At 42.5% G+C, this 26,443-nt stretch overlaps 1 protein-coding gene across 3 annotated transcripts in view; it reads left to right on the plus strand.

Moving 5' to 3' along the window:
* Nucleotides 1–4,573: 4,573 nt before the first annotated feature.
* LOC125458698 (gamma-aminobutyric acid receptor subunit beta-4-like) overlaps nt 4,574–26,443 on the plus strand; it is a 169,273-nt gene continuing 147,403 nt past the window's right edge. The window contains exons 1-3 of one of the 3 annotated variants that reach the window (XM_048544170.1): nt 4,574–4,811; nt 6,580–6,671; nt 7,647–7,714. In XM_048544170.1, coding sequence (XP_048400127.1) covers nt 4,807–4,811; nt 6,580–6,671; nt 7,647–7,714 — 165 coding nt within the window. In that variant the 5' untranslated portion in view covers nt 4,574–4,806. The other 2 variants (XM_048544172.1, XM_048544169.1) reach the window with 2 other exon arrangements.

The following is a 26,443-nucleotide window of genomic DNA, read 5'->3' on the forward strand; positions in this document are numbered from 1 at the left end:
AAACTCTGGTGCGGCTGCACTTGGAGTATTGCATACAGTTCTGATCACCACATTATAAGAAGGATGTGGAAGCGTTGGAAAGGGTGCAGAGGAGATTACTGGGATGTTGCCTGGTATGGAGGGAAGGTCTTATGAGGAAAGGCTGAGGGACTTGAAGCTGTTTTCATTAGAGAGAAGAAGGTTGAGAGGTGACTTAATTGAGACATATAAAATTTTCAGAGGGTTAGATAGGGTGGATAGGGAGAGCCTTTTTCCTAGGATGGTGATGGCAATCGCGAGAGGCATAGCTTTAAATTGAGGGGTGAAAGATATAGGACAGATGTCAGAGGTAGTTTCTTTACTCAGAGAGTAGTCACGGAATGGAATGCTTTGCCTGCAACAGTAGTAGATCCGCCAAATTTAAGCACATTTAAGTCGTCATTGGACAAGCATATGGACATACATGGAATAGTGTAGGTTAGATGGGCTTCAGATTGGTATGACAGGTCGGAACAACATCGAGGGCCGAAGGGCCTGGACTGTGCTGTAATGTTCTAAGTTCTATGTTCTATGTTTAATTATGATATGTGGCATTCTTGGGATTTCAGGTTCATTGTACTTGAAACACAAGAAATTAACATGTTGATATATCCCACAATTAGGAAAAAAGAGAACGCAGGGCGTTGAAGTACAGAACGAGGCCATTCAGCTAGCCACCCATTCTAATCCCACTTTGTAGCACCTTGTTCATAAACTTGCAAGTTCCAGTGTTTCAGATGCAGATCAAGGTTCCTTTTAAATGAGTTAAGGGTTTGTGCCTCAACCACCAAACTGGGCAGTGAATTTCAGACACCCGCCACTCACTGAGAATGAAGATGTTTTTCTACATGTTCCCTCTAATCCTTCAATCAATCATCTTAACTTTGTGTCATCTGGTAATTGACTTCTCCACGAGAGTTACCTGTCCAATCCTATCCAAGCATTGCATGATGTGATCACCACAATTATCATCTGCTTCATCTGCTCTAAAGTAAATAACCACAACTGCTCCAAAAACAGGATATGTTCAATTTCATTGTAAAGATGTTGCAGGATACAAGTAATGAAGTCGTGCTGCAGTTATTTGGGCTTTGGTGGGACCACACTTGTGTTAGTTTTGCACTCTTAAAGAGAAAAGTATGCTTTCTGTAAAGTGAGAGTAATGCAAATGCAGTACATTGATTCTCATGATGAGTGTGTCACCTTTTGAGGATATAGATATAGAATCCCTACAATGTGGAAACAGGCCCTTCAGCCCAACAAGTCCACACCACACCTCAGAGCATCCCACCCAGACCCATCCCCCTATAACCCACCGAACCCACACCTCCCTGAACACTATGGGCAATTTAGCATGGCCAATCCACCAACCCTGCACATCTTTTGACGGGGGGGAGGAAACCAGGGCACCCAGAGGAAACCCACACAGACACGGGGAGAATGTGCAAACTCCACGCAGACAGTCACCTGAGACTGGAATCAAACCCGGGTCCCTGGTGCTGTGAGGTAGCAGTGCTAACCACTGTGCCATCATGCTGCCCTTTGTGTGAAATCAGCTTATGTTCTCCAAATATTAGACAAAATGAGATGCTAACTCATTGAAATATATAAATTTCATTCAGAGTTTAACAGGGTGGATACTGGGGTGATTTGTTGCCTGGTTATAAAGCTGAGATCTAAGAGTCCACATCGGGACTCAAATGAGGAGATATTTGTGAATCTTCGTCATTTTCTAACTCTGTCAGTTTGCAGATGTTTTATTGTTAATATGTTCATGACAAAGATTGATAAGTTTTTCAATACAAATGCATTGATTGGATATAAAGAAGTGATCAACTGTCAGTTTTGAGATAACTGTTCAGCTGGGATTTGTCTCAAATATGTTAAGTGCAATTTCATCCACATTGGACCAAACAAAAATCAGAATATTTCCCAAATGATGTGGAAGTTGGAATGTGGGGGACGAAACAGATTTATGGATCTCAGTGTAGAAATCACTAAAAACTAGTGGACAAGTAAAAAAAAGTAAATTGGTCCGCAACTCCTCAGATTAGCCAGAGATCATCACTGAAAGTGTGATGTTATCTGGAATGCTATTAAGATAGGGGTCATCTGAAAATTCTAAATAGATTTTTGTTAATTATTGGTATGATAGATGTTGTTATTCAGACTGATGGAGACCTCAATGGTAAGTCTGTCTCAGTAAGCAACCACAGCAGTTCTATCTTTCACCATCCAAATTCATGTAACAGCATCAGCTTGGGCGAAGCTTAATGCAGTCTTCAGTATTCACCCTTTCAGAACTGTTAGAAATTGACAAGAGCAAAGATGAGACCATAAGATGTAAGAATTGAAGTAGGTCGTGCAGCCCATTAGGTCTGCTCTGCTGTTCACTGAGATCACAGCTGATCTGATAATCCTCAATTTCAATTTCCTGCCTTTTCCCCATAACCCTTAATTTCCTTCTAATTATAAATCTGTCAGTCTCAGCCTCAAATACACTCAACAACCCAGCCTTGACAGGCCTCATTCATTAAGAATTCAATGATTCACCCCCCTCTGAGAGAAAAAAAATGCCCCCTCATCTGAGTTTTAAATGGGCGACCCCTTATTCTAAGATTATGCCCTCCGGTCCTAGATTTCCCCAAGAGGGGAAACAACCTCTCCTTATTTAACTTGTCAAGCGTCCTGAGAACCTGTATGTTTCATTAAGGTCGCCTCTCATACTTACAAACAACAAGCATAAGCCTACAACAGTCACAGGGCATATATTTGCAGTTCACATTGAACTGCAGAGTAACATTGGGGTACTTGAGAGGCTGCAGTGAGGGGGAAACTGTGCTCGGAGGGAGGGGTGAGTTGGCTCTTAAATGAAGACCATACCCCAGCGAGGGTATTCAGAGATCATTCCTCTTACCTATCCTCTCAGGCAGAAGGAATGACTGAAGCAGTATTAACCAGAACACTGTCAGAGACTATCAGGGATACAGTCACCTTCAATTATACCTCAGGATACTTTTCAAGCTGCAGACAGCAACATCACCAACATTTCTCAATTCCCCACATGTCATTGGATCTGGGAGCTCACTGAAGTCTTGTTCAGGAGGAAAGGACACTACTCTGTCTCCTCTCTAACCAGAGAAGATTAAGAGGAGTGGATTCCTGCAGATGGTGAAGTAGTAACCATTCCCATAGTGCAGGGAGCCATTGGCTGTGCACATGTGGCTCTGCGGGGACAGGACCTTAAAACAGAGATGTCCAAAGACAATGGTACGTTCCACTTTTCAAACACTCACTTAGTCTATGACTGTTCTTGGGCTGTCATGTTGGTGAATTCCTGTTATCCCACCAGGACTTGCAATGCTTTTATCTTGCGTTAATCAAGACCATCCATGGTCATGCTGAACTTGGTCACCCACTCTACATACGGTCAATGACTCCTGTCCTCCCCGTCACACATCCTGCAGAATTTTGTATGTTTCAACAAGATCACCTCTTATTCTTCTTAACTCCAGAGAACATAGACCCAATTCCCCAGCAACCAGAGTTCTTTGTTTTATTTTAGTAGTCACACCAGGGCCCTCTACAATTGCAGCACAACAACCCTGATACTTTACTTGAATTTGCTACCAAAGTGGATAACCGTCCATTTATCGACATCATATTTCATCTGCCATGCATTTACCCATCACTCAGCTTTATACTAGACTTCAACAATTTTGTGAAATGGGCAGATGCGTGGCAAATGAAATTTCATACAGAGAAGTGAAAGCTAATTTATTTTAGCAGAAAGAACACAGAGCAACAAATTTAACTAAAGAACACAGTTCTAAAAGATCTGCAGGAGCAGAGAGACCTGAGGTTTTTGCGCTGAAATATTGAAGGTGAAGGACAGGTTGATAAAGCCATTAATAAAGCACATAGGACCCACAGATTTATCAGTCAGGACAGAGGCTACAAAAGCAAGTAAGATTTGTTTAACTTAAATAAAACACTGGGGTATTGTTCTAGACATAAAACTTTAGGATGAATGAGAAAGGAATAGAGAGAGTGCAGGTTCGTGAGAATGGTTCCAGGGATGAGGACATTCTGTCAGAGGTAAATTGGAGAAAGTGGGACGGTCCTCCTGAGAGAAGGAAAGGTTGAGAGGAGATTTGATCGAGGTGTTCAAAAATCACGTGAGGTCTGGTGAGAGTGGATAGTGAGACACTGTACGTACTGGTGAAGAAAACAGAACCAGAGACAGATTTACAATGATTGGCAAATGAAACAATGGAGATGCTAGGAGAAACATTTCCATGCAGCGAGTGGTTGGGATCTAGCATGCGTTGCTCAAGAATGTGCTATTTCAATTGAGGTTTTCAAAAGGAATATTGAATAATAATCTGAGGTGGAAAAAAAACATCCAGAGCAAAAAGGAGGTGGGGAGTGGTAGGAAGTGAACTGATCTTGCAGAGAGCAGATACAGAGATGATGGGCTGATTGGTGACCTTTTGGGCTGTAACCATTCAATGACGTGTGTGTGTCAGTGGCAGAGAGGGCCCTGTGACACAGTCTCACTCTCTCTGTCTCGATGGGTTCTCCTCTCTGCTGAACATTTTAAAGTGGACATACATCCGTGATGTCATGGAGATACAACATTTTCAAATGTTTTTGGGGAGACAACTGCTGTGTCTGCAGGAGTGACTTTATTCTCCTCATTGTGAAACAGTGCAGAGGCTGTGGACATACTGTAAAACGAACAGCAAGCGTCCTGTACCTGGCTGGTTCCAAGTGGGGCATCGGGGGATGGGGTGAGTGCCAGCCTACTGGCTGGGATGGTGCTCTGTCCACATCTTCAGATCACATTTGAATACATCTGTTCCCACCTCTCTATGATGGGTGGCACTGGAGGCAAAGACAGTGTTGAGGCAATTCTGACGTCAGGAGCAATCTTTGACAATTGTTCTTTTTTGGGATTAGGAATTCCCCCCACCCTCCCTTCCTCCTTCCCATTTCCAGCTAATCCTGCCCCCTCCTTTTGGCCACAAGCTCCAGAAGAAAAATCTTTCCTCAACATCAATTGCCCCTGAGTGAAGTGGAGAGGAGTGGTGGGGGGTTGGGGGAGCATTAAAAACTGGAAGAGCCAGCTGATCTGGAAGAATGCAGGAGCTGCAGCTTTCAGTCTAGAGAGAGAGAGAGAGAAAACACTGCGGCGGCGGCGGCGGCGGCAGCAAACTCCCATCGCAGCTCGTTCCATGAACCATTCTCCACTTACAGTCCGGGTGCATGCCCGGGCTACGGACACTGCCTCCGCTGGCCTGCCATCCTGAGCTGCCCCTCGGATCCCGGCGCTTGTTGTGAAATTGTGTGTATGTGTGTGTGTGTATATGCTTCTGCTTCGCCCATCCCTGGCTGTGAGCCGGAGGTCACCGTGTAAATAGGGACCCTAAAATGTGGAGACTCCACGAAGAGCGAATGTCTGGTTTTTGCTCATTTCTCACAGGTCTGTCAGTCATGTGCTGGCTACAAAGGTAAGGATTTTTTAGTCTCTCTCTCTCTTTCTAAATCCAATGATGCTTCTCTGGTCAAACGTGATTTGATGCATTTACTGGCTCCTCTCAATGCTCAGTATAGCACGTTTTCAGTCCTGTCTCTCCAGATAACACCTTAGACCGAAAGCACAGATGGATGGATCTGCTTTCGTCCATCTCTACCATGTCCAAATTGTGGCTTCTCTTCCTCTCGATCGGAAAGCAAATGCGTTTGATATATTCAGTCTTCAGCAGTCACTCGCAGGGCTGCTTTTATTTAAGGGGAGACAATGCAAGAGGAAGACACACAGACACATATTAACTGTCCGTGTGCGTCTGCACTGCTCTATAAACTGGGGCTGAATCATTGCGTTCTGTTTACACCACTCTTAATGCATCCGTGCATTGTCAGGTAGGTGTGGGCACAGTGCTCTATGCTGTTGTTTGCTGGGGGTGGTCGTTTTGGACTAGATATTCTGTGCTGCTTAACTCTATGACCGTATAATTTCTGTGCATTCATTTGACCATTGAAAATACTGGTTATGTTTTAGGGGTTGTCTTTTGATACTCAAAAGGCCATCTGTCAAATGTGCACTGTTGGGCCATGGGGCTTGACGGTTTTGTTGGAGGCACAGTGACTCTCCTCTTCCAGGCCGCACAATCTTGCCTGTTGCACTCGAAAGAGCCACACCACCTTCCATGGGACATCAAGGTCCGAGCTGCCAAGTACACCCCCACCCTCTCCAACCCAGGACCTCCCCATTTGAGCGCATGCCTGGTGGTGGATGAGGGTCAGGGTCTTGAGGTACTTGCAAATGCCTAGGCGTGTACAAAAGATAGTGGAATCAAAGGTTATGGGGATAAGGCAGGAACAGGATACTGATTGTAGATGATCAGCCAATGGTGGTGCTGGCTCGAAGGGCCGAATGGCCTACTCCTGCACCTATTGTCTATTAACTGGTACCAGCCACTGTTTCTCTCTCAGTGTCAACGGACTGTCAATGTCTAGGCATGTACTGACTGATGCCTGCCTCTGTTTCTCTCTTAGTGTCAATGGACTTGGTAATATTTCCCTGGTTAAAAGAACGGTCGACAGATTGCTCAGAGGATATGACATTCGCCTTAGACCCGATTTCGGAGGTATTTCGAATTATTCTCGACAGTGAATATTATCAATTAATGTTATCACAGGAACAGAATATTGTCAAAGTTTGAATAGCTCCATTGAACATTCCGAGAACAGATTGCGTGAAGCAGGGGTAATGGGAACTGCAGATGCTGGAGAATCCAAGATAACAAAGTTATTGACCTAGGCCCGAAACGTCAGCTTTTGTGCTCCTGAGATGCTGCTTGGCCTGCTGTGTTCATCCAGCTCCACACTTTGTTATCTTGCATGAAGAAGGCTTGTGTTTGAGAGAATATTGAAGATCTGATGACCTGATTGAGAAGTTAAACAACTTATTGGAGACAATCTCTGCTGGTGGGAGAATTCCAAATATTGAGGGTTGGGGTTGCACATGGGGGACACAACCTTATAATTCCGACCTGACCCTCCAGCAATAGTAGAAGGAAGAACTTCTCCAGCCAAAGGGTAAATGCACACATCCAAACTGCTATTCCCCTGCAAGCCATTGATGCTGGAGGTCAACTGAAAATCTTAACTCTTCAGATTGTTAGATTTTATTAGACAAGGTTTTTGAGGTAGTTGGATGGAGTTCTAATACAGCGCAGAAATGACTGAATTGAGTAATAAAACAGGTTCAAGGGAATGAGTGCCTCCCTCCTGTTCTAGGTTCTTAACTCCATCTGTCACTCAAAACTTTAATTCTCTATTATCATGAGGACTTTTCTGTCCTACAGTAAGCTTCAAGTGGAAGCTTCAGATCTCTCACTCATTTCATTTGCTTGGGTTGGGTTTCATTCAGTTGAATTATTTTCTTCACCATGAACTAATGTAGGAACAGCCTCATCATACGGACAGGTTAAAGTAGGTGTCTATCTTCACAGTGCAAGCTATTTAAAGAGATCACCCTATTATGTGTTTTTAAGGAGAGGTTGTAAGGAGTAAATGCGAGACCAATTAAACATGGTTTGTACTTTCTCTTCTCTCACCAGGGTCTCCAGTTACGGTGGGGATGAGTATTCATATCGCCAGCATAGACATGATCTCTGAAGTTAACATGGTGAGTCTGAGCAAAGGGTTTGTTTATACCACTGTGATTAATTTGCTAAAATTCGATCTAATATGGATCAGACTTTGTTCAAAGTATGTGAAGGTAACCTGGCATGAAGTGAACTTAATTGGCAGCTGTTGGTGGCAGTTGAGATTGAAATACTGGGTAAGCCATCTGCAAATGAAGTTGGGCTACCCATGTTACTTGATAGTGATCTCTCCAGTGTATAAATTAGAGGTCTGAATCCAGCTGTGCTGCTCAGTCGGGGGGTGATGCACGAATTTAAGGCTCTGTTCGACATCTGTGAAGAGCAAAGAGGATCCCACAGCATTATTAGAAGAACAGGGGACTTCTCACTGTATGTTAGCTAGTATGTAATCACCAAAGCAGGTTTTTGGTCAATCGCCATATTGCTGGTTCAGGGAGCTTGCTGTGTGTACCCTTTACTGATGTGTTGCCTACATTACAAAAGTGTTTCCTACATTATACCTCAAAAATACATAATTGCTGGGAAACATTTTGGGACATCTTGAAGTTGTGTAAGGTGCTACATCAATGCAAGTTCTTTTTGTTTTTATGAATGAATTTGAACTTTATTCATCAGGAATTTTATGTGTTTTGCTCCTGAGCATTGATCTACATTTTGTCCAACTGCATTTTTATTGCGGCTTTAATTCGGGGTTGAGAAGGGTGAGCATCAAGGTGGGCTTTAACTTAGAAGGTGATGAGCTGTGAGTATAGGACCTGATGTGGAACAGGAATTGGCTGGATGTGAAGTATCAGCATTATCAAAATCCAGCTCCAGTAAATATGATGAAAAAGCCTTGATCTAAATCAAACCAGAACTCATCATGGGCTGAACTGTGAGGCCTGTATCATAAGAAGTGCCCTAAAATCTGCACCAGAACCATTGCAGGATTTGGTGTATTGTAACTGTGAATAGAAATAGGAACGTGACATTGACAAAATATGCAGATAGGAATTAATTATTGAGCTAAGAAGTATGCACTTTTACAAGAAACACAAATACGTTAAGTTAAATTGGAAATTGAGAGCAGGAAACTGGAGTAGTTCAAATACAATTAGAGCCTTTGCATGGACAAAAATATTTCCACATTGTTGATTTTTCCTTCATTTGTTAGACTATGTTCAGTTCTGAATGCCCAACAGCAGATCTAGAAAATAATCAGAATCAAATCAAAACTCAGTAGAATTGTAATCAGGATTCGGTGCAGTCAAGCCTACACTTCATTCCGTAAAGAATCTGGAATAGGGAATTCACTCCTTAGCCCAGGTCAGCTTCATTGTTAAGGAGCACACACGGTCATAGAACAAGATTTTGTGTTTGATTGATTCGGAAGCATTTCAAGGTTCTTGTTTAAAAGAATAGCATGGAAACTGTTCTGAGATTGATTGGATGCGGAGAGATCCTGTGTAACCATTTCAGTGTTGCATTTATTCAGGTGAGAGATTAGGGCTAAGAGTGATATGGAAGCAAAATATAGTGCAGATGTATTAGGAAGGGACTTCTGGATTTAACAGTGAAGAACAATGACATTGTCAGCATTGATGTGTGTCTTCTCAGAGAACTCGTTGTTGGTGTTGTTCCCATGTGTCTGTTTTCTTTGCCTTTTGAGAGGTAGAAGCTGGACATTTGGATGGAACTGTCATTGGATCCTGGGTGAGATACTGCACTGCATCTTATAGATGATAAACAATGCTGCATTGTTGGTGGAGGGAGTAAGCATGGTGCCAATTAAGTGGGCTGCTTTGTCCTGGATGGTGTTGAGACTCCTGAGAGTTGATGCAGCAAGTGGAGGATTTCTATAACAATTCTGACTTGTGCCTTTAATTGTGGCTGATCCAATTTAATATGATAACATTCACTGAGTGAATCAAGATTTTACTTATGAGACAACCATAACAGGTTCCAGCTCTCGTGCAGTATGAGTCCAATTTGTAAATAACATTAACAGCAGAAAGCGTTTAGATCCATCTGTTGCAAGAGTTTGTGGATCAAAAGCAGGCTGGAATGACTCCAGGATTTTATACCACAAGAATTTAAAACACTGGAAAATGTAATTGAAACCATGCTTCCACTTTAAGTATGGCATCTATTTTACCACTAACATCTCCGTAGCATTCAGCAAAACACCAACATCTGCACATATCTCTGTCCAGCACTTACACCAATGACGGTGTCAGCGCCAGGGCATTTCTGTTTCTAATATTAATAGCCAGAATCTGTAGCCATTCCTATACTGACAACTGTCATGAACACTAATGCTAATATCTATACCAGCTTCTGTATTAACATCTATCACCAACTGTATCAATAATTATTGTAGATTCTGCACACATACCTCAAACAAACAATCACTGTTTGGATTCCAGGGCAAACTTCTGCTCCAATGCCAGTGCCATTATCTGTAACTATACTTCTATCAGCATTTGTACCCACGCCATTACTGCCACTAGTACTCATATCTGTACCAGCAATCTGTATTGATACCTGTTTTAGCATCTGTGCCATGTTGTTGGGCATCTCTACTCATTCTGCAGCCTCTACCACCTTTACCATCATCTGTAATCATAGCGTTTAAAGCAGTCTGTACCCATAGCAGGACCAACAACCATAACAATGCTTGAACTATCATCAGTGTTGAAGTCAACCCAGAATACCCTAACATACCACCATCTGCACCAATTCAAGTGCCAATTTTCTACTTATGCTAGTTCTAGAATCTCTGCCCATATCAGCACCAACAGGGTAGCATGGTGGCTCAGTGGTTAGCACTGTGTCCTCACAGCAGTGAGGACTCAGGTTTAATTCGACCCGCAAGTGTATGGAATTTATGCATTCTCCCCACGTCTGTGTCAGTTGTCATTTTTATCTCCACAGTCCAAAGATGTGCAGCTTAGGTGCATTGGCCATGGGAAATGTAGGGTTACAGGGATGGAGTGAGTCTGGGTGAGATGCTCTTTGGAGATGATGTTTGGGGCCTTGTGGAGAATCTTTGTATCCTCACTGGCTACAGGGCAGGTCCCAGAGTATTAGAGAGTGGCCAATGTTGTTTCTTTGTTTAAGAAAGGTGGCAAGGATAATCCAGCTAATTACAGGCCGGTGAGCCTTATGTCAGTGGCAGGGAAATTATTGGAGAGGATTTTTCGAGACAGGATTTACCTGGACCTGGAAATCAATGGATGTATTAGTAAGAGGCACCATGGTTTTGTGAAAGGGAGGTCATGTCTCACTAACTTGTTTGAGCTCTTTGAGGAAGTGACGAAGATGATCGATAAGGGTAGGGCAGTGGATGTCGTCTACATGGACTTCAGTAAGGCCTTTGACAAGGTCCCTCATGGCAGGCAGGTACAGAAGGTAAAGTTGCAGAGGGTCAGAGGTGAACTTGCAAGATGGATGAAAACCTGGCTCGATCATAGAAGACATATGGTAGCAGTGGAAGGGTGCATTTCTGAATGGAGAGCTGTGACTAATGGCGTTCCTCATGGATCAGTGTTGGGACCTTTGCTGTTTGGAATATATATAAATGATTTGAAGGATAAAGTAACTGGTCTGAATAGTAAGTTTGCTGATGACACAAAAGTTGGTGGAATTGCAGATAGCGACGAGGACTGTCAAATGATATAGCTGGATATAGATCGGTTGGTGATTTGGGCAGAGATGGCAGATGGAGTTTAATTTGGAAAAAATATGAGATAATGCATTTTGGGAGGTCTAATCCAGATGGAAAATATACAGTAAATGACAGAACCCTAAAGAGTACTGATAGGCAGAAGGATCTGGCTGTACAGGTACACAGGTCACTGAAAGTGCCAATACAATTGGAGAACATAGTCAAAAAGGCATATTGGCATGCTTGCCTTCATCAGCCAGGAAATTAAGTTTAAAAATTGGCAAGTAATGTTGCAGCTTTATAGAACCTTAATAAAGCTGCATTTGGAACATTGTGTTTAACTCTGGTCGCCATATTACCAGAAGGATGCGGTGGCTTTGGAGAGGGTACAGAAAAGATTTACCAGGATGTGCCTGGTATGGAGGGCATTAGCTATGAGGAGAGATTGGAGAAACTTGTGTTGTTCTCACTGAAATGACGGAGGTTGAGAGGGCCCTGATAGAGATCTACAAGATTATGAAGGGCATGGACAGACTGGACAATCAGAAGCTTTTCCCAGGGTGCAAGAGTCAGTTACTAGGGGCCAAGGGTTTAAGGTGTGAGGTACAAGGTTTAAAGGTGATGTACGAGGCAAGTTTTATACACAGAGAGTGGTGGGTACCTGGAACTCGCTGCCAGAGGAGGTAGTGGAAGCAGATACTGTAGTGGCTTTTAAAGGGTGTCTTGACAATAATATGAATAGGAGGGAATCGAGGGATACGGTTCCCGGAAGGGTAAGGGCTTTTAGTTATGACAGGCAGCATGTCAGTGAAAACTTGGAGGGCTAAAGGGCCTGTTCCTGTGCTGTAATTTTCTTTGATTTTTGTTCTTTGAGAGTCTTTGTGGACATGATGGGCTGAATGGTGTGCTTCCACACTGTTGGAATTCTATGGTTCTTTTAGTGCATTCAGTGTTATTCAGCATGTGTTGCCCTATCACGCAATTCTATCCACCAGTGGTGTTTTTTGGATTTATAAGTTTGGGCTGCTTGATTACAATGTTTGGTCTACCTAGTATAAACAACCAGAGGAATGAGCTGTTGGATTCTGTCATTCAGAATTGAGAAATATGGGTAACAGCCAAACTGTGGTCAAACAATGCTCAGAATGCACCAAACTGCATAGGTGATCAAGACAGGTACCACACATTTCTCAACAATCCCCTCCCAAACAATAATGAACCTGCCATCTCCAGTGATCTGCAAATAATCCATGTACTGATTTCTCTATCGGCATCTTGACCCATATCTAAAGCATATTCATATGCCCATACCAACCTCTGTACCTATGTCAAAATGATGCTGTATCTGTACTGCAATTGGTTTGAAATTCAGTACCTACGCCATCACCTTCATCTGCACCCACATCTTTATCAACATCTGTACCGTGTTGGCATCAGCGACCCTATCCATACCATAAGAACACAAGAAGGAGTAGAAGAAATAAACTAGTCTGTCCTTTAAACTTGCTACACCACCCAATCTGATCATGGCTGATGTTGGATTTCAAATCACAAGAATAGGCCTGAAACCTGTGACAACCAGTAAGGGCAATGATACAGGTGCAGAAATCAGGGAGAAGTTCATGATATAATTAAAAAATTAGCGTACTTGGACAGGATATTTTGAATTTCTGGTAGTCTTAGAAGTAGACAAATTTCTAAGGCTGGTATCCTAGGCTGTTGAGTAAGGCAGGGGAGGAAATAGCAGAGGTGCTTATAAAAATTATCAGGTCCTTTCTGGTCAGAGGAGAGGTGCCAGAGAACTGAAGCCAATGGGGTACCATTCTTGAAGGGGCAAGCAAGGGATAAACCAAGAAACCACAGGCTGAGCAATCACAGATAACAAGTTGTAGAGTTGGATGAACACTGCAGACCAGGCAGCATCAGAAGAGCAGGAAAGCTGATGTTTTGGGTCTGGATCCTTCTTCAGAATCTCACCCCGTTAGTGGGAAAACTATTGCAAGCAATTCTCAGGGCCAGAATTAGTCTGCATTTGAACAGGTAGGCATTAATCAAGAACAGTCAGCATGGTTTAGTTACAGGGAGGTCATACGTCTGACCAACTTGATTGAGCTTTTCGTAGAGGTGACAAGGCATGTAGATGAAAGCAATGCTTTCGATGTCATCTACTTGGGCTTCAGCGAGGCTTTTGAAAATGTCTGACATGGGAGACTGATAGCAAAGGTCAGAGCTGATAGGATCCAAAGAAATTTGGCAAGTTAGATCCATAATTGGTTGAGTGGCAGGAAGCAGAGGATGCTGGTTTCGGAGTGTTTTTCCAACTGAAAAACTGTGGTCAGTAATATTCCAAAGGGGTCAGTGTTGGGCTGTTGTTTGTTGTTTAGTCTTGGGATGAAAGAACGTTTATATCAAAATGATTGCAGATACTCATAAAGGCAAGGGTACACATGTTGACTCAGGCATTGGTGTCGGCAGCAGTGCAGGCACGCAGGCAATTAGGAATAGAAACATCAAGTATCCATATTTCCTGATAATGCAAAGCTTGGTAGTAGGATGGAGAGTCTAGAAAGAGAAGTTCAGTGAGTATGGCAGTGAGATGGCAGATGGAATACATGTGGGGAAGTATGAAGTTCGTCTCTTTCTTTACAAGACTAGAAAAGCAGATTTTTAAAAAATATATGAAACTAGTAAATATTGATGTTTGGAAGGATTTGACTGTTTTAGTCCATGAATCACAAAATTGGAAAAATTATGACATATGAAATACAACATACAAATTAGGAGCAAGAGTAAACCATTCTGCCCTTCAAATCAATTCCACCATTTGAGATCATGGTTGACCTGTTTGTATTTCAAAGTCCACATTTGCATCTAACCCTGATAACTAATTCTGCTGCCGACCAGGAATCTAACTACACCTCCCTTAAACGCATTCACTAACCCATCTTCACCAACTTCTGAGACCGAGAAGTTCAAAGTCACATGAGCCTCTGAGAAAAGAAATACCCCTGAACAAAGCTCCATAGCTCCGGACTCATCCAGAACATGAAACGTCTTTTCAATCTCCACCTTTTCAGGATCTTGTAAAATTTAATGAAGTCGTTCATCGCTTGTCTAAACTCCAGTAGAAACGAGCCTAGTCTGTCCAACCTTTCCTCATCAGACAGTCCATTCTTCCCACGTATCAATCTCATAAATCTCCCCGACTCACCTCCAGTGCATTTTACATCCTTCCGTTAATAAGGAGACCAAACTGCATAGATTCTCAAGATGTGGTTTCACCAATCTAACTGAAAAATAACATTCTTACATGTATGTTCCATTCCTTGCATAATAAAGAATCCCATTCCATTCGCCCTGCTGGTACTCTTTAGATTGTGCTCTCAGCATCTGTGGCATGTCTGACCAAAATCTATTACTAGTCTTATGTTAGCTGATCCATACCTATACCATGATCTGTACAGACACATCAATACATATTTTTATTAAATCCAATAACTGCTCTGTGCAAATACATGCATACCCTCTTGGTAAAAATGTTTTTCCACACATGTCTGCTAAATCTTATTTCACTTACCTTAAATCTATGCCCTCAAGTCATTTTTCCCTCCATCAAGGGGAAATGTTTCTTCCTGTCTACTCTATGTCCACCAAAATTTTATACATTTCAATCATGTTTCCTCTCAATCTCCTTTGCTCTAAGGAAAACAACCCCAATCTGTCCAATCTTTCTCCGTAACTGGAACTCTTTAGCCCAGGCAACAACCTGATAAATCTCCTCTGCACCCTCTCCAGCACTGCCTTATCCCTCCTATAATGTGGATTCCAGATTCCAGATACAGCACACAATACTGTAGCTGTGGTTCAATCAACAGTTTATACAGTCCCAGGATTAGTGTATTAGGATTAGTCATACTCTTAAACGCTGTGCCTCAGGGGATGCAATGGCCTAGTGGCATTACCGCTAGGCTGTTAATCCAGAAATCTGGCTAACATTCTGGGGACCTGGGTTCAAATCCTGCCATGGCAAATGGTGGAATTTGAATTCAGTAAAATATCTGGAATTAAGAATCTAATGATGACCATGAATCTGTTGTCGATTGTCGGAAAAACCCACCTGGTTCATTAACGTCCTTCAGGGAAGGAAGCTGCCATCCTTAACTGGTCTGGCCTACGTGTGACTCCAGACCCACAGCAATGTGGTTGACTCTCAACTGCCCACTAGGCAATTAGGAATAGGCAATAAATGCTGCCTATCCAGTGACGCCCTCATTCTGTTAATGAATGAAGATCCTATCTGCCTTCTTAGCCACTTTATATACGCATCCTGATACCTGAAGGGCATGCCCACCAAGGTCCCTCTGATCCTCAGTACTTTCTGGGATCCTACCAATTACCATTTATTCCCTGTGTGTGCAATCTACAAGATGCACTGCAGAAATTCACCAAGGCTCAGTATCAGTACAGGTATTGATGCACAGGTTATTACTGGTATCAGCACAGAGGTATGAAAGGTTATGTAGAGATGCTGGTACCAGTATGGTCCAGGTACAGTTTCTGGTTTCAATTAGATATGGCGTCAGCTGTTACTATAGAGGTAATAAGCTCTGCATCAATACCTGTACTGATTTCAGTATGAACATCTGTACCAATGCAGTCACTAGCCACAATACTGACACCAGTATCAGTATTTGTAGTCAAATCAGCATGCACATTTTACACCTGATGTGTCTCCACCTGTAATAGTACCAATGTATGTTCCAATTCCAGTACAAACAGTTATACCGAAGAGGTTACCATTATCTGAACACAGACTGACACCAGCATCAGCATTACCAGCTTTTCTATCTCCACCAATACCAACATTTGTTCCTCCACTGTCACTGGGTCAAAATCCTAGAACTCTCTCCTTCATAGTATTGTTGGTGTCTCTACACCACAGGGACTGCAGTGGTTGGAGAAAGCAGCTCACCACCACCCTCTTCAAGGTAACTAGGCCCACTAGCAACGCCCATATCATGAGTAAATTTTAAAAAAACGGAGCCTGTAACACTTTGTGTATGAACATTTTCAAGGACTCATCCTTGATCATAGACTCATGTACATACAGCATCAGCTTTGGACTGATGCTGATGTCAGAGTCAGTATCCACAGCTGAACCAGCAGCTGTGCCGGGTTCAATTTCCACACCATGTCCTTTAGTAATACCTGCACTCATACCAAGTCAAGCATCTGTGCCAAAACTGATTCCAGCTTCAGCACCCTAACATCTAACGTACTAACATTTGTACCAATCATAATCCAGGCATCTTAGAATCATAGAACCCCTACAGTGTGGAAGCAGAACATTCAGCCCATCAAGTCCTGACCGAATCTCCTACTTTATCCCTGTAACCCTGCATTTCCTATGGCTAATCCACTTAGTTTGCACATCCCTGTCCCTTCTGTCCTGACCCAAAACTTTAGTTTTCCTGCTCCTCTGATTCTGCCTGGCCTGCTTGTTCCTCCAGCTCCATACTGTGTTATTTCTGCATTTCTTTGGACTGTGGGAGAAAATTGGAGGTAACCATTGTGTACACGAGGAAAATGTGAGCGAGTGGAATCAAACAAAGGTCCCTGACACTGAGGCAGCAGTGCTGATCACTGAGCCGCCATGCTGCCCAACCTAGTTCTGACCTATATCAGAACCAGCAACAGTTCCTATTACAGGTACCAGCTTGTGTACCATTAAAAATACAAGCAAAAGTGTGGATTTTAGTAGTGACACTTTAATCCATTCTAATAACAGCACCCTGTACCCATACTAGTTCCAGCATTGGTACCCATATCTGTAGCACCATACACACATACCTAAATAAACACTTGTCCCCAAACTGAAAGCTTTGTCTAAACCTTATTCCAGCATTTGCACTTGTATCTGTACTGATATAGGCATCCACGTCTGTGTCCTTTCCTGAAACAGCTTCTGAACAATTTGTGGTATCACCATGATTCCTAATTTCTTTATCAAGATTTATGCACAAACTTAGGTAAACATTCAGTGCCCTAGCAGGAACTTATATCTATGTCCATTCTGGTATCAACATCTTGATTGATAACTCTCCATTACTAGTTTTAGTAGCACCATCCATATCTACACTGTTGCCAGTTTCTGAATCCACAGCTGTACCCAAATTTATGCTGATCTTGAATCAACCCTGTTACCAGTACAGATGCCAACAAGTGAACCAGTTGTGTTAACAGACTCTGTGTTCAAACCATTCCCAGTATTTTTTCTGCACAAATTCTGGGACCAAAACCTGATCCAGGTTTTTCAGACATGCTGACAACATTCCGCATCAATTATCATACCAATACAAGCATTCTGTATCTCTATCCAAAATGGCCCTAGCATTGGTCTCGATATCTGTATCAACATCTACTGGTGACACCCAATACCAGTACTGATATCTGCATGTGTAACTATACTGGATAGCCAACCCATATATTAGCTGTTCAAAACAAATCCAAGCCTTACTTTACAGTGTCAGTACCTGTATCTATTCTGCTCCTATCTCCATAGCAACCAGCACTGTCTGAAAAGGAACTTGAACTTTCAGTAAATAGCTGAAAAGATGACAAGATTTCACATTTTAAAACTTGTACTGTAACAAATGACTAAACGAACTGCTGTTGACTACATACTATTCCTTTTAGTAGAAAACATGTAATTTAAATTACAGAGAGGAGTATTCTCCTTTTATATTTTTCCTCCATCATATTCTCCACGGAATTACAGGCCTTGTAGCACACAGTCTACTGTCACTCTCAATTTCCAAAGGGGGTTAAAATTTTCACTTAGGAAAGTGTTACCGACCATCTCCAGTTGCTTGCCTCCATGTTCAGAGAGTTCCCACTGGTAAACCCTCTCTCAGTGATTTCAATCCTCAGAACAAATCTCCCAGGATCCTTAGAGAATTGCTGGATGTTTTTCTTAGATGAGAGATGTTTACCTCTTGCATCTGCTTGTGGTAATCTGCAAAGCCAAGCAGCTTCTTCTATCTGCTGACCACACAACATCTATGGTTTTTGTGATCTTCAATTATTTGAAGGGAACCCTATAGCCTTATCGTAAAAATAGCTTCTCCATCCTATTCCCCATGGCAGTGCTTTGCATATAATTAGAAATTGTTACCCACACGAGCACCAATATCAATAATACATCTTGTTTAGAATGCCCAAAGTGTGGAAACAGGCCACTTGGCCCAACAAGTCCACACCAACTCTCCAAAAACCATCCCACCTAGACTCACACCCTTACTCTATCCCTGTAACCCTGCATTTCCCATGGCTAATCCATCTAGCGTATACATCCCGCGACACTGTGGGCATTTTAGTATAGCCAATCCACCTAACCTGCACATCTTTGGACTACGGGAGGAAACTGAAGCGCCCAGAGTAAATCTGTGAAGAGACGGGAACGTGCAAAGTCCACACAGACAGTCATCCAAGGCTGAAATTGAACCCAGGTCCCTGGTGTTGTGAGGCAGCAGTGCTAATCAATGAGCCACTGTCCCACTCCTTTAGTCATACCAATACAAAAACTCCCTTAGTGACTCCTGTATTTGTGCCTATACTAGCATCTGCACCTTTACTGTATTTGTGTCAATGCTGATACCTAGTCCAACAACCCTGCTGGCTTCTGCACAGACACCTTAACCGGCATCTGACACAAAACTGTAACCGTGTCTGTGCCATTTCATCCCAACATTTGTATCTGTACCTGTACCTAAATTTATACCTCTACCATGACCAGGAATCAACGACCATAACTATTACAGCAAAAATACTTAAACTGATTCAGCCATACCTGTACCAAAATCTGTATTGGTTCAGATTTCAATGGATGTACTCATGCCTGAAACAGAATCTGTACCCATTCAATTACCAATCTCTACACCTACATCTGTGGTCAGCAAATATAACAATAATGTAGCTAGTATCTGTACAGTTCAGGTTCAGCACAGTTACAAACACCAGCATATGTACCTGGACAGAAAATATGAGCAGGAAGATAGGCCATTCAACCCCTCAAACCTGCTTCAGTAATTCCAGTTCTGGTCATCCTGTTACAGGAAGGATATTATTAAGCTGGAGGGGGTTCAGAAGAGATTTACCAGGATGTTGATGAAAATGGAGGGTTTGTGATTAAGGAGAGGCTGGATTACCTGTGACGTTTTTCACTGGCGTGTAGGAGGTTGAGAGCTGACCTTAATTTTTTTTTTAATCATTCACAGGATGAGGGCATCTCAGCTCACCTCTGAGACTAGGCTCTTATGTGCATCTTTACTCTAAGCTAACACGAGGGTGAACAGCTGAGTGGACCTGGTGAAACCCAAGCTCAATGTTAGTGAGCAGGTTATTGCTGCATTAGTGCTGCTTGATAGCTCTGTTAATGACCCCTTCCTTCATTCAGCTGAATCTTGTGGATAGTACATGGTGCTTGGATAAATTAATCCATTAGTATATAGGATGGGGGACACTGTTATGATCCTTGCTGATGTTATTACAGAACAAGTCAGATCTAAGACCGAAATCTGATTTGTTAGATCATATTGTTTTGCTTTGGTTTTAACAAGGTGGTATCTCAACAAAACACAAGCATGTACTGTTGCAGATTTTGTTTAACAGTGAAACAGAAGAAACAAAAGAATTAGGGATAACAAAATAAGCCATCCTATCACTTATAACAAAAATTTGAAGAGTATAAATACACAGTAAAAGTATAATTCCACTCACGCCAAAATACTGCTTTACCAATTATAGATCAAAACCCAACAACAATCCTTGTGCTCAGAGCAGAATCCTTTCTTTTAACTCTTTGATCAGTTGAAGGTAACTGTGATTTGAACTTCTAGACTTGAACCTCCAATAGATTATTCCTCGAGTTGTGTCAGACTTAATTTCAATCAATCTCAGATTCAAGAACTGTTCAGAATTTTATCCCAACATTTTGCTTCTGAAACTGTCGCAAACTCCACATGCTAAGGTATTATAATTTCACCATATTCACCCCTGCTCAGGAGCACTGCTCTATTCAACCAGCTTCATTCAAGTTCACATAACCACATAAAAAACACTCTCCCTCTCAACTCAGGGTATTTCTCTTTATTTAAAAAAACACTCACAGTCTAAAAATTTCTTGCAGAAATCTTGAAGTACAACTGTCTACATTGCTAGTTCAAAGTCCAAAAGTAAATAAGAATCCGTTAGGCTGTCAAAGTAGTCCCCAAAAAATGCTTTGACATAATCACCGTGGCTCAAGAAATACAGTTGATTATTAACTTCAGACACAATAAAACCATTTGTGACAGACTAATAATCCCAAGACAAAACTTAAAATTAAAAATACATACAAATCACATAGTTTATATCACGACACTCACTGGACAATAAGACACTAATCGACACTGAGAATGGGTTGTAGTATTACAAACTGTACATTTATTATGTTTCACTTTGCAAATGAATTGACAATTGAGAAAAGATTGACTTCTGGTTGCTTCCTTCAATGCTAGGCTGTCAGAGCTTTAACAAACTGACCGAGTGGTAATTGGCCAGGTTGGATTTATCCTGCTTTTTGTGCATAGGTCATACCTGAGCAATTTTCCAACTTGTTGAGTAGATACCAGTGCTATACTGCACTGGAAGAGCTTGGCTATGGATGCAGCTATATGTGGAGCACATATCTTCACGAGTTCTTCAGTTCTGAGGAAGAGCCAGATTGGAATCAAAACATTAACCCTATCCCTCTTTCTCCATAATTGCTTCCAGACCTGCTGAGTTGTTCCAGCACATTTTATTATTTACATGTTACTGCCGGCATGCTGTGAGGGCCTTCTGCCTTCATGGGATCTGGTGTCTTCAGCCATTTCTTGGCATTATGTGGAGTGAATTGAATTAGGTGAAACCTGGTAAGTGCGATGTTGGTCATCCCTGGAGGAACCCAAAGTGGATAATCCACTCAGCACTTCTAGCTGAACACTGTTTATCCTTTCCCCTTTTGTATTGGGCTCTTCCATAATTGAGGGTAGGGATATTTTTGGGGCCATGTTCTCCAGTGAATTGTTTAAGTATTTATGACTGGATGTGACAGGACTGCAGATCTGATCTGATCTGTTGGCTGTGGGATCACAGGTTATGCTGTTTGGCATGCAAGTAGCCCTGTTTGGTAGCTTCAGCAGGGTGACACCTCATTTTTAGGTGTGCCCTCCTGGACTCTCCATTGAACTAGGACTGATCCTCTGGCTTGATGGTAATGGTTGAGTGGGGAATAAGCCAGGCCATGATTTTACAGATTGTGTGTTAATGTAATTCTGCTGCTCCATCTTCACAGGACTGTGCAGAGATCACTATGATTTGTCATTCGTTTCTGACAAGTAGATTGGTGAGGATTTTGCCTGTTATGGATTCTTTCACTGCTTGTCAGAGGGCAAATCTGGAAGCCAAGTCCTGCAGCCATTGGACAGCTACTACACCAAGCAACATGCATTCCAAGCAGTAAATACACCAGATTTCAGTCATGCTAGATGATCCCACATCAACTCAGATCAAATCTTTGGAATCTTGCCATATCCAGTTATGGATTTTGGAGAATTAAGCTGCTAATTCTGGGATGAGCCTAAATAAACATGACAAATGATGGAAAACCCATCTCTGCTACCTAGTGTCCTAGGCCCAAATATCTGAGCATCATAGAATCCCTACAGTGCAGGTAGAGGCTACATGGTCCATTGACTCGGCACTGACCTTCACCGTTTCACTAATGACCTATCCCTCAGTACAAGATCAGAAGTAGGGATGCTTACTGATGATTGCACAATGCTTGGCACCATTCACAAGCAAGACAAGTACCAAAATCCAGGCTGAAGCTGAAAGATGGCAAAGAATATTCACATCGCAGAATTACCAGGCAATGACCACCTGCAACAAGAGAACCTAATCATTTCTCCATGACATTAAATCGCACCACCATCGCTGAATCCTCCACTATTGACATCCATTGATGAGAAACTTAATAGACTTAACTCGGCCCCTGACTTGGCAATGCCTGTCTACCATCTAACAAATATTAGTCAGAAATACTTTCCACTTGCTTGAATGAGTGCGGCTGAACAATACTGAAGAAGCTCAACACAATCCAGCTTACTTGATCTGCACGTGCACCACTTTCAACATTCACTCCCTTCACCATTTGACACTCAGTCACAGCAATGTGAACTATCTACAAGTTGCACTGCAACAACATTCCAGTGCTTCTCTGACAGCACCTTACAAACCTGTGAAGTCTGCCACGTAGAAGGTCAAGGACTGCAGGTATATGCTAACATATTATAGGAGGGATGTGATGGTACTGGAAAGGATGCAGAGGAGATTTATCAGGATGTTATCTGGACTGCAGAGTTTCAGTTATGAAGAGAGATTGGGTGGAGTATTTGCCTTAGAACAGAGGAGATTGTAGAGGACATGATTAGATGTGTGAATTCTAAGGGATAGAGATGGGGTAGACAGGAAGAAACCTTTCCCCTTTAATGGAGAGGTCAGTGACCGGGGGGCATTGATTTAGGTAAGGTGCAGAAGATTTAGAGGAGATGTGAGGAAAATCTTTTTCACCCATTCAGGTGGGAATCTGGAACTCACTGCCTGTAGGTGAAACCCTCAAAACATCTAAGTAATATTGCAATGTGCGCTTTTGGTATGAAGACATACAAAAATATGGGCCAAGCACTAGAAAATGGGATTAGAATAGTGAGGTGGTTGTTTCTGAATGGTGCAGACATGATGGACCAAAGAGCCGTTTTCTGAACAATGATCTCTGACTGTGACCATCACCTGCAAGTTCCTCTCCCAGCCACTCACCATTCTGCTTTGGAAATAAGTCACTGTTCTCTCACTACTGCTGGGTCAAAATCCTAGAACTAACTCCCTAATACCCTGTGCCACTTCAGCAGTTCAAGAAGGCAACTCAGCACCATTAATTCCAGGATAGCTAAGAATGGATCATAAATATATGCTTGCCCATGAAGAAAGCAAAATAAAATCTTTATTGCTATGTTACTGCACCTCTAAACCTGCCAGTTCCAATATATACATATCTGTACTATCATCTGCACTCTCAACAATGTCAGTGTGCATAATCACACTTCTCAAAGTATCTGTACCTACACCTCCACCAGTACCCTAACCATACCTGTCCTTATATTTGTATTTATACCTGTACTGGTATCTGCACCCATAACCAAACTAGTATCTGCACTGGTTCTAGGTATACACCTGTACCAAACCCTGTACCCACTCCTGTATAATCTTTACATGTTCACAGTCAGCAATATTTCTACCCACAATTGCACCAGAATACACACTCAGACCTGTATTTGTACTCTTCCATGCAGCAGTATTCTTTCTTGCACATGTACCCACATCTGTCATAGTAACATTACCACACCTCTGACAGTATCTGTAGCCACAGTAGTAAACGTATCCCTAGCCACACCTCTACCAGTTTCCAATCCCATAGTTGTGCCTGTGTCCTTATCCACATCTGTTACAGTACCCATAACTATGTCTATACCAGTATCTATATTTGCATCTGTAACAGTATTTATATCCGCGTCTGTACTAATGTTCCTGTCCAGACAAATGCCAGAATCCATACCCACAACGTACTTGTATCTATGATCACCTGTATGACTATTTGTATTTACCTCTGTACCGACATCCGCCCTAACCTGTATAATAAGCTGGACTCACACACATTTCAGAATACATACCTAGGATTTTGCCAATTCTATATCCACACCTGTATCAGGTGCACTCTTTCCTGGATCTTCATCTACTATATCTGTACATATACTCATACCTTTACAAGTATTTGTACTCATACTGGCAACATTATTCATAAGCACAAATGTACCAGTCTTTGTACTCAAACCTCTATGACTATATGTAGACATGACTGTACTATTCATGCCCACAGGTACAGTTTTATGTATCCATGCTGATAGCAATATGTGCATTCACATTGGTCATAATTTCCATACTGAAACTTGTACTATTAGTCATAGCCAAACCTGTTCCAGTATTTGCATCCATACCTGTTCCAGTATCTGAACACACAATTTTTCCAGTATCTATTTGCACCTGTATTCAATATCTGTACCCACACCTGTTCCAGTACAGCCTGCACACCTGCTGCAGTTATCTATCTGCACCCGCACCAGTATATGCATTTCCACTTCTTCCAGTATCCATCTGCACCCGCACCAGTATCTGTACCCACACTTCCACATACTATCTGTACCATGCCTGTACACACCTGTCTCCGCACCATTCTCCATTTCTGTACCCATACGTGTACGAAATTCAATGCCCACATCTGTTCCAGTTTCTGTATTCGTATGTTTCAATATACCCACACCTGTTCCAGTATCAGAACATGCACCCGTTATAGTATCTGTACCTGCACCTGTTCTGCTTTCAAATATGCCACTCTCTGTACCTACATATGTCAAATAGCATTATCCACACCTTCACCAGCATCTGTACCCACAGCTGTACCAGTGCCTATACCTACGCCTGTACCACTATCTGTACCTACACTTGTTCCAATAGCTGTACCAACAGCAGTACAATGTTCTTTACCCACATTTGTACCACTATCTGTACCTACACCTGTTCCAGTAATTGTACTCATAACTCTCCCAGTTTCTGTATCCACTCTTGATCTATAGCTGTACGCAAATCTTTACCATTAACTGTACCTATACCTGGACCATTAGTTGTACCCTGACCTGTTCCAGTATCTGTACTCATAGCCATCCCAGTTTCTGTACCCACACCTATTGCAGTAGTTCTATCTGCATCAGTACCCTTACTTGTACCAGTATCTATATCTATGCCTGAACTCATACCTGTTCCAATATCTTCACCCAAATCTCTACCCACACCTGAACTACTATCTGAACCCACAGCTATACCAGTGGCTATACCCACACCTTTTCTAATAGATGTCCCAACACCTGTTCCACTATATTTTCCCATACCTGTTTCAGTTTCTGTAGCCACACCTATTCAATCGCTGCACCCACACCTGTTCCTGTAGTTATACTCACAACTGTTTGAGTTTGTGTAGCCCAACCTGTTTCAATAGCCACATTAGTACCAGTACCTTTACCTGGACCATTAGCTTTACACACACCTGTAGCAGTATCTGTACCTGTATCTGTTCAAGTAATGAAAGCACAGCTGATCCGGTTTCTGTACCTGCACCTGTTCTAGTGGCTGTATCTGCACCAGTACCCACACCTGTTCTAACACCTGTACCAGTATCTGTACCTATACCTGAACTCAGGTGTTCACCAATATCTATGCCCAGATCTCCAACTATATTTGAACCACTATCTGTACCAACACCTGTACCACTCTCTATACCCAAACCTGTTGCAGTAGCTGTACTCATACCTGTACCACTCTCTGTACCTACAACGGTTGCAGTAGTTGTTCTCACAATTAACCCTGTTTCTGTTCCCGCACTTGTTCCAGCAGCTAACCCCATAACTGTACCATTATCTGTACCCACGCATGTTCCAATAGCTGTGTGAACAACTGTTCTAGTATCTGCACTCACACCTGAACCAATATCCTACCCACACCTGTACCACTCTGTGCACCCACACCTGTACCAACAGTTGTCTCACACGGGCAGCACAGTGGGTCAGTGGTTCGCACTGCCGCCTCACAGTTCCAGGCACCTTGGTTCAATTCCACCCTTGGGTGGCTGTTTGTGTGGAGTTTGCACATTCTCCCTGTATCTGCATGGGTTTTCTTTGGGTGCTCCAGTTTCCTCCCACGATCCAAAGATGTGCAGGCTAAGTGGATTGGCCATGCTAAATTGCCCGTAGTATTCAGGGATGTACATGGAATAGTATAGGAATAGTGTAGGTTAGATGGGCTTGAGATCAGTATGACAGGTCGGCACAACATCGAGGGCTGAAGGGCCTGTACTGTGCTGTAATGTTCTATGTTCTATGCATAGATTAGGGGGGTGGGTCCAGGTGGGTTGCTC

The sequence above is a fragment of the Stegostoma tigrinum genome, chromosome 15 (assembly GCF_030684315.1).
Source record: "Stegostoma tigrinum isolate sSteTig4 chromosome 15, sSteTig4.hap1, whole genome shotgun sequence".
NCBI lineage: Eukaryota > Metazoa > Chordata > Chondrichthyes > Orectolobiformes > Stegostomatidae > Stegostoma > Stegostoma tigrinum.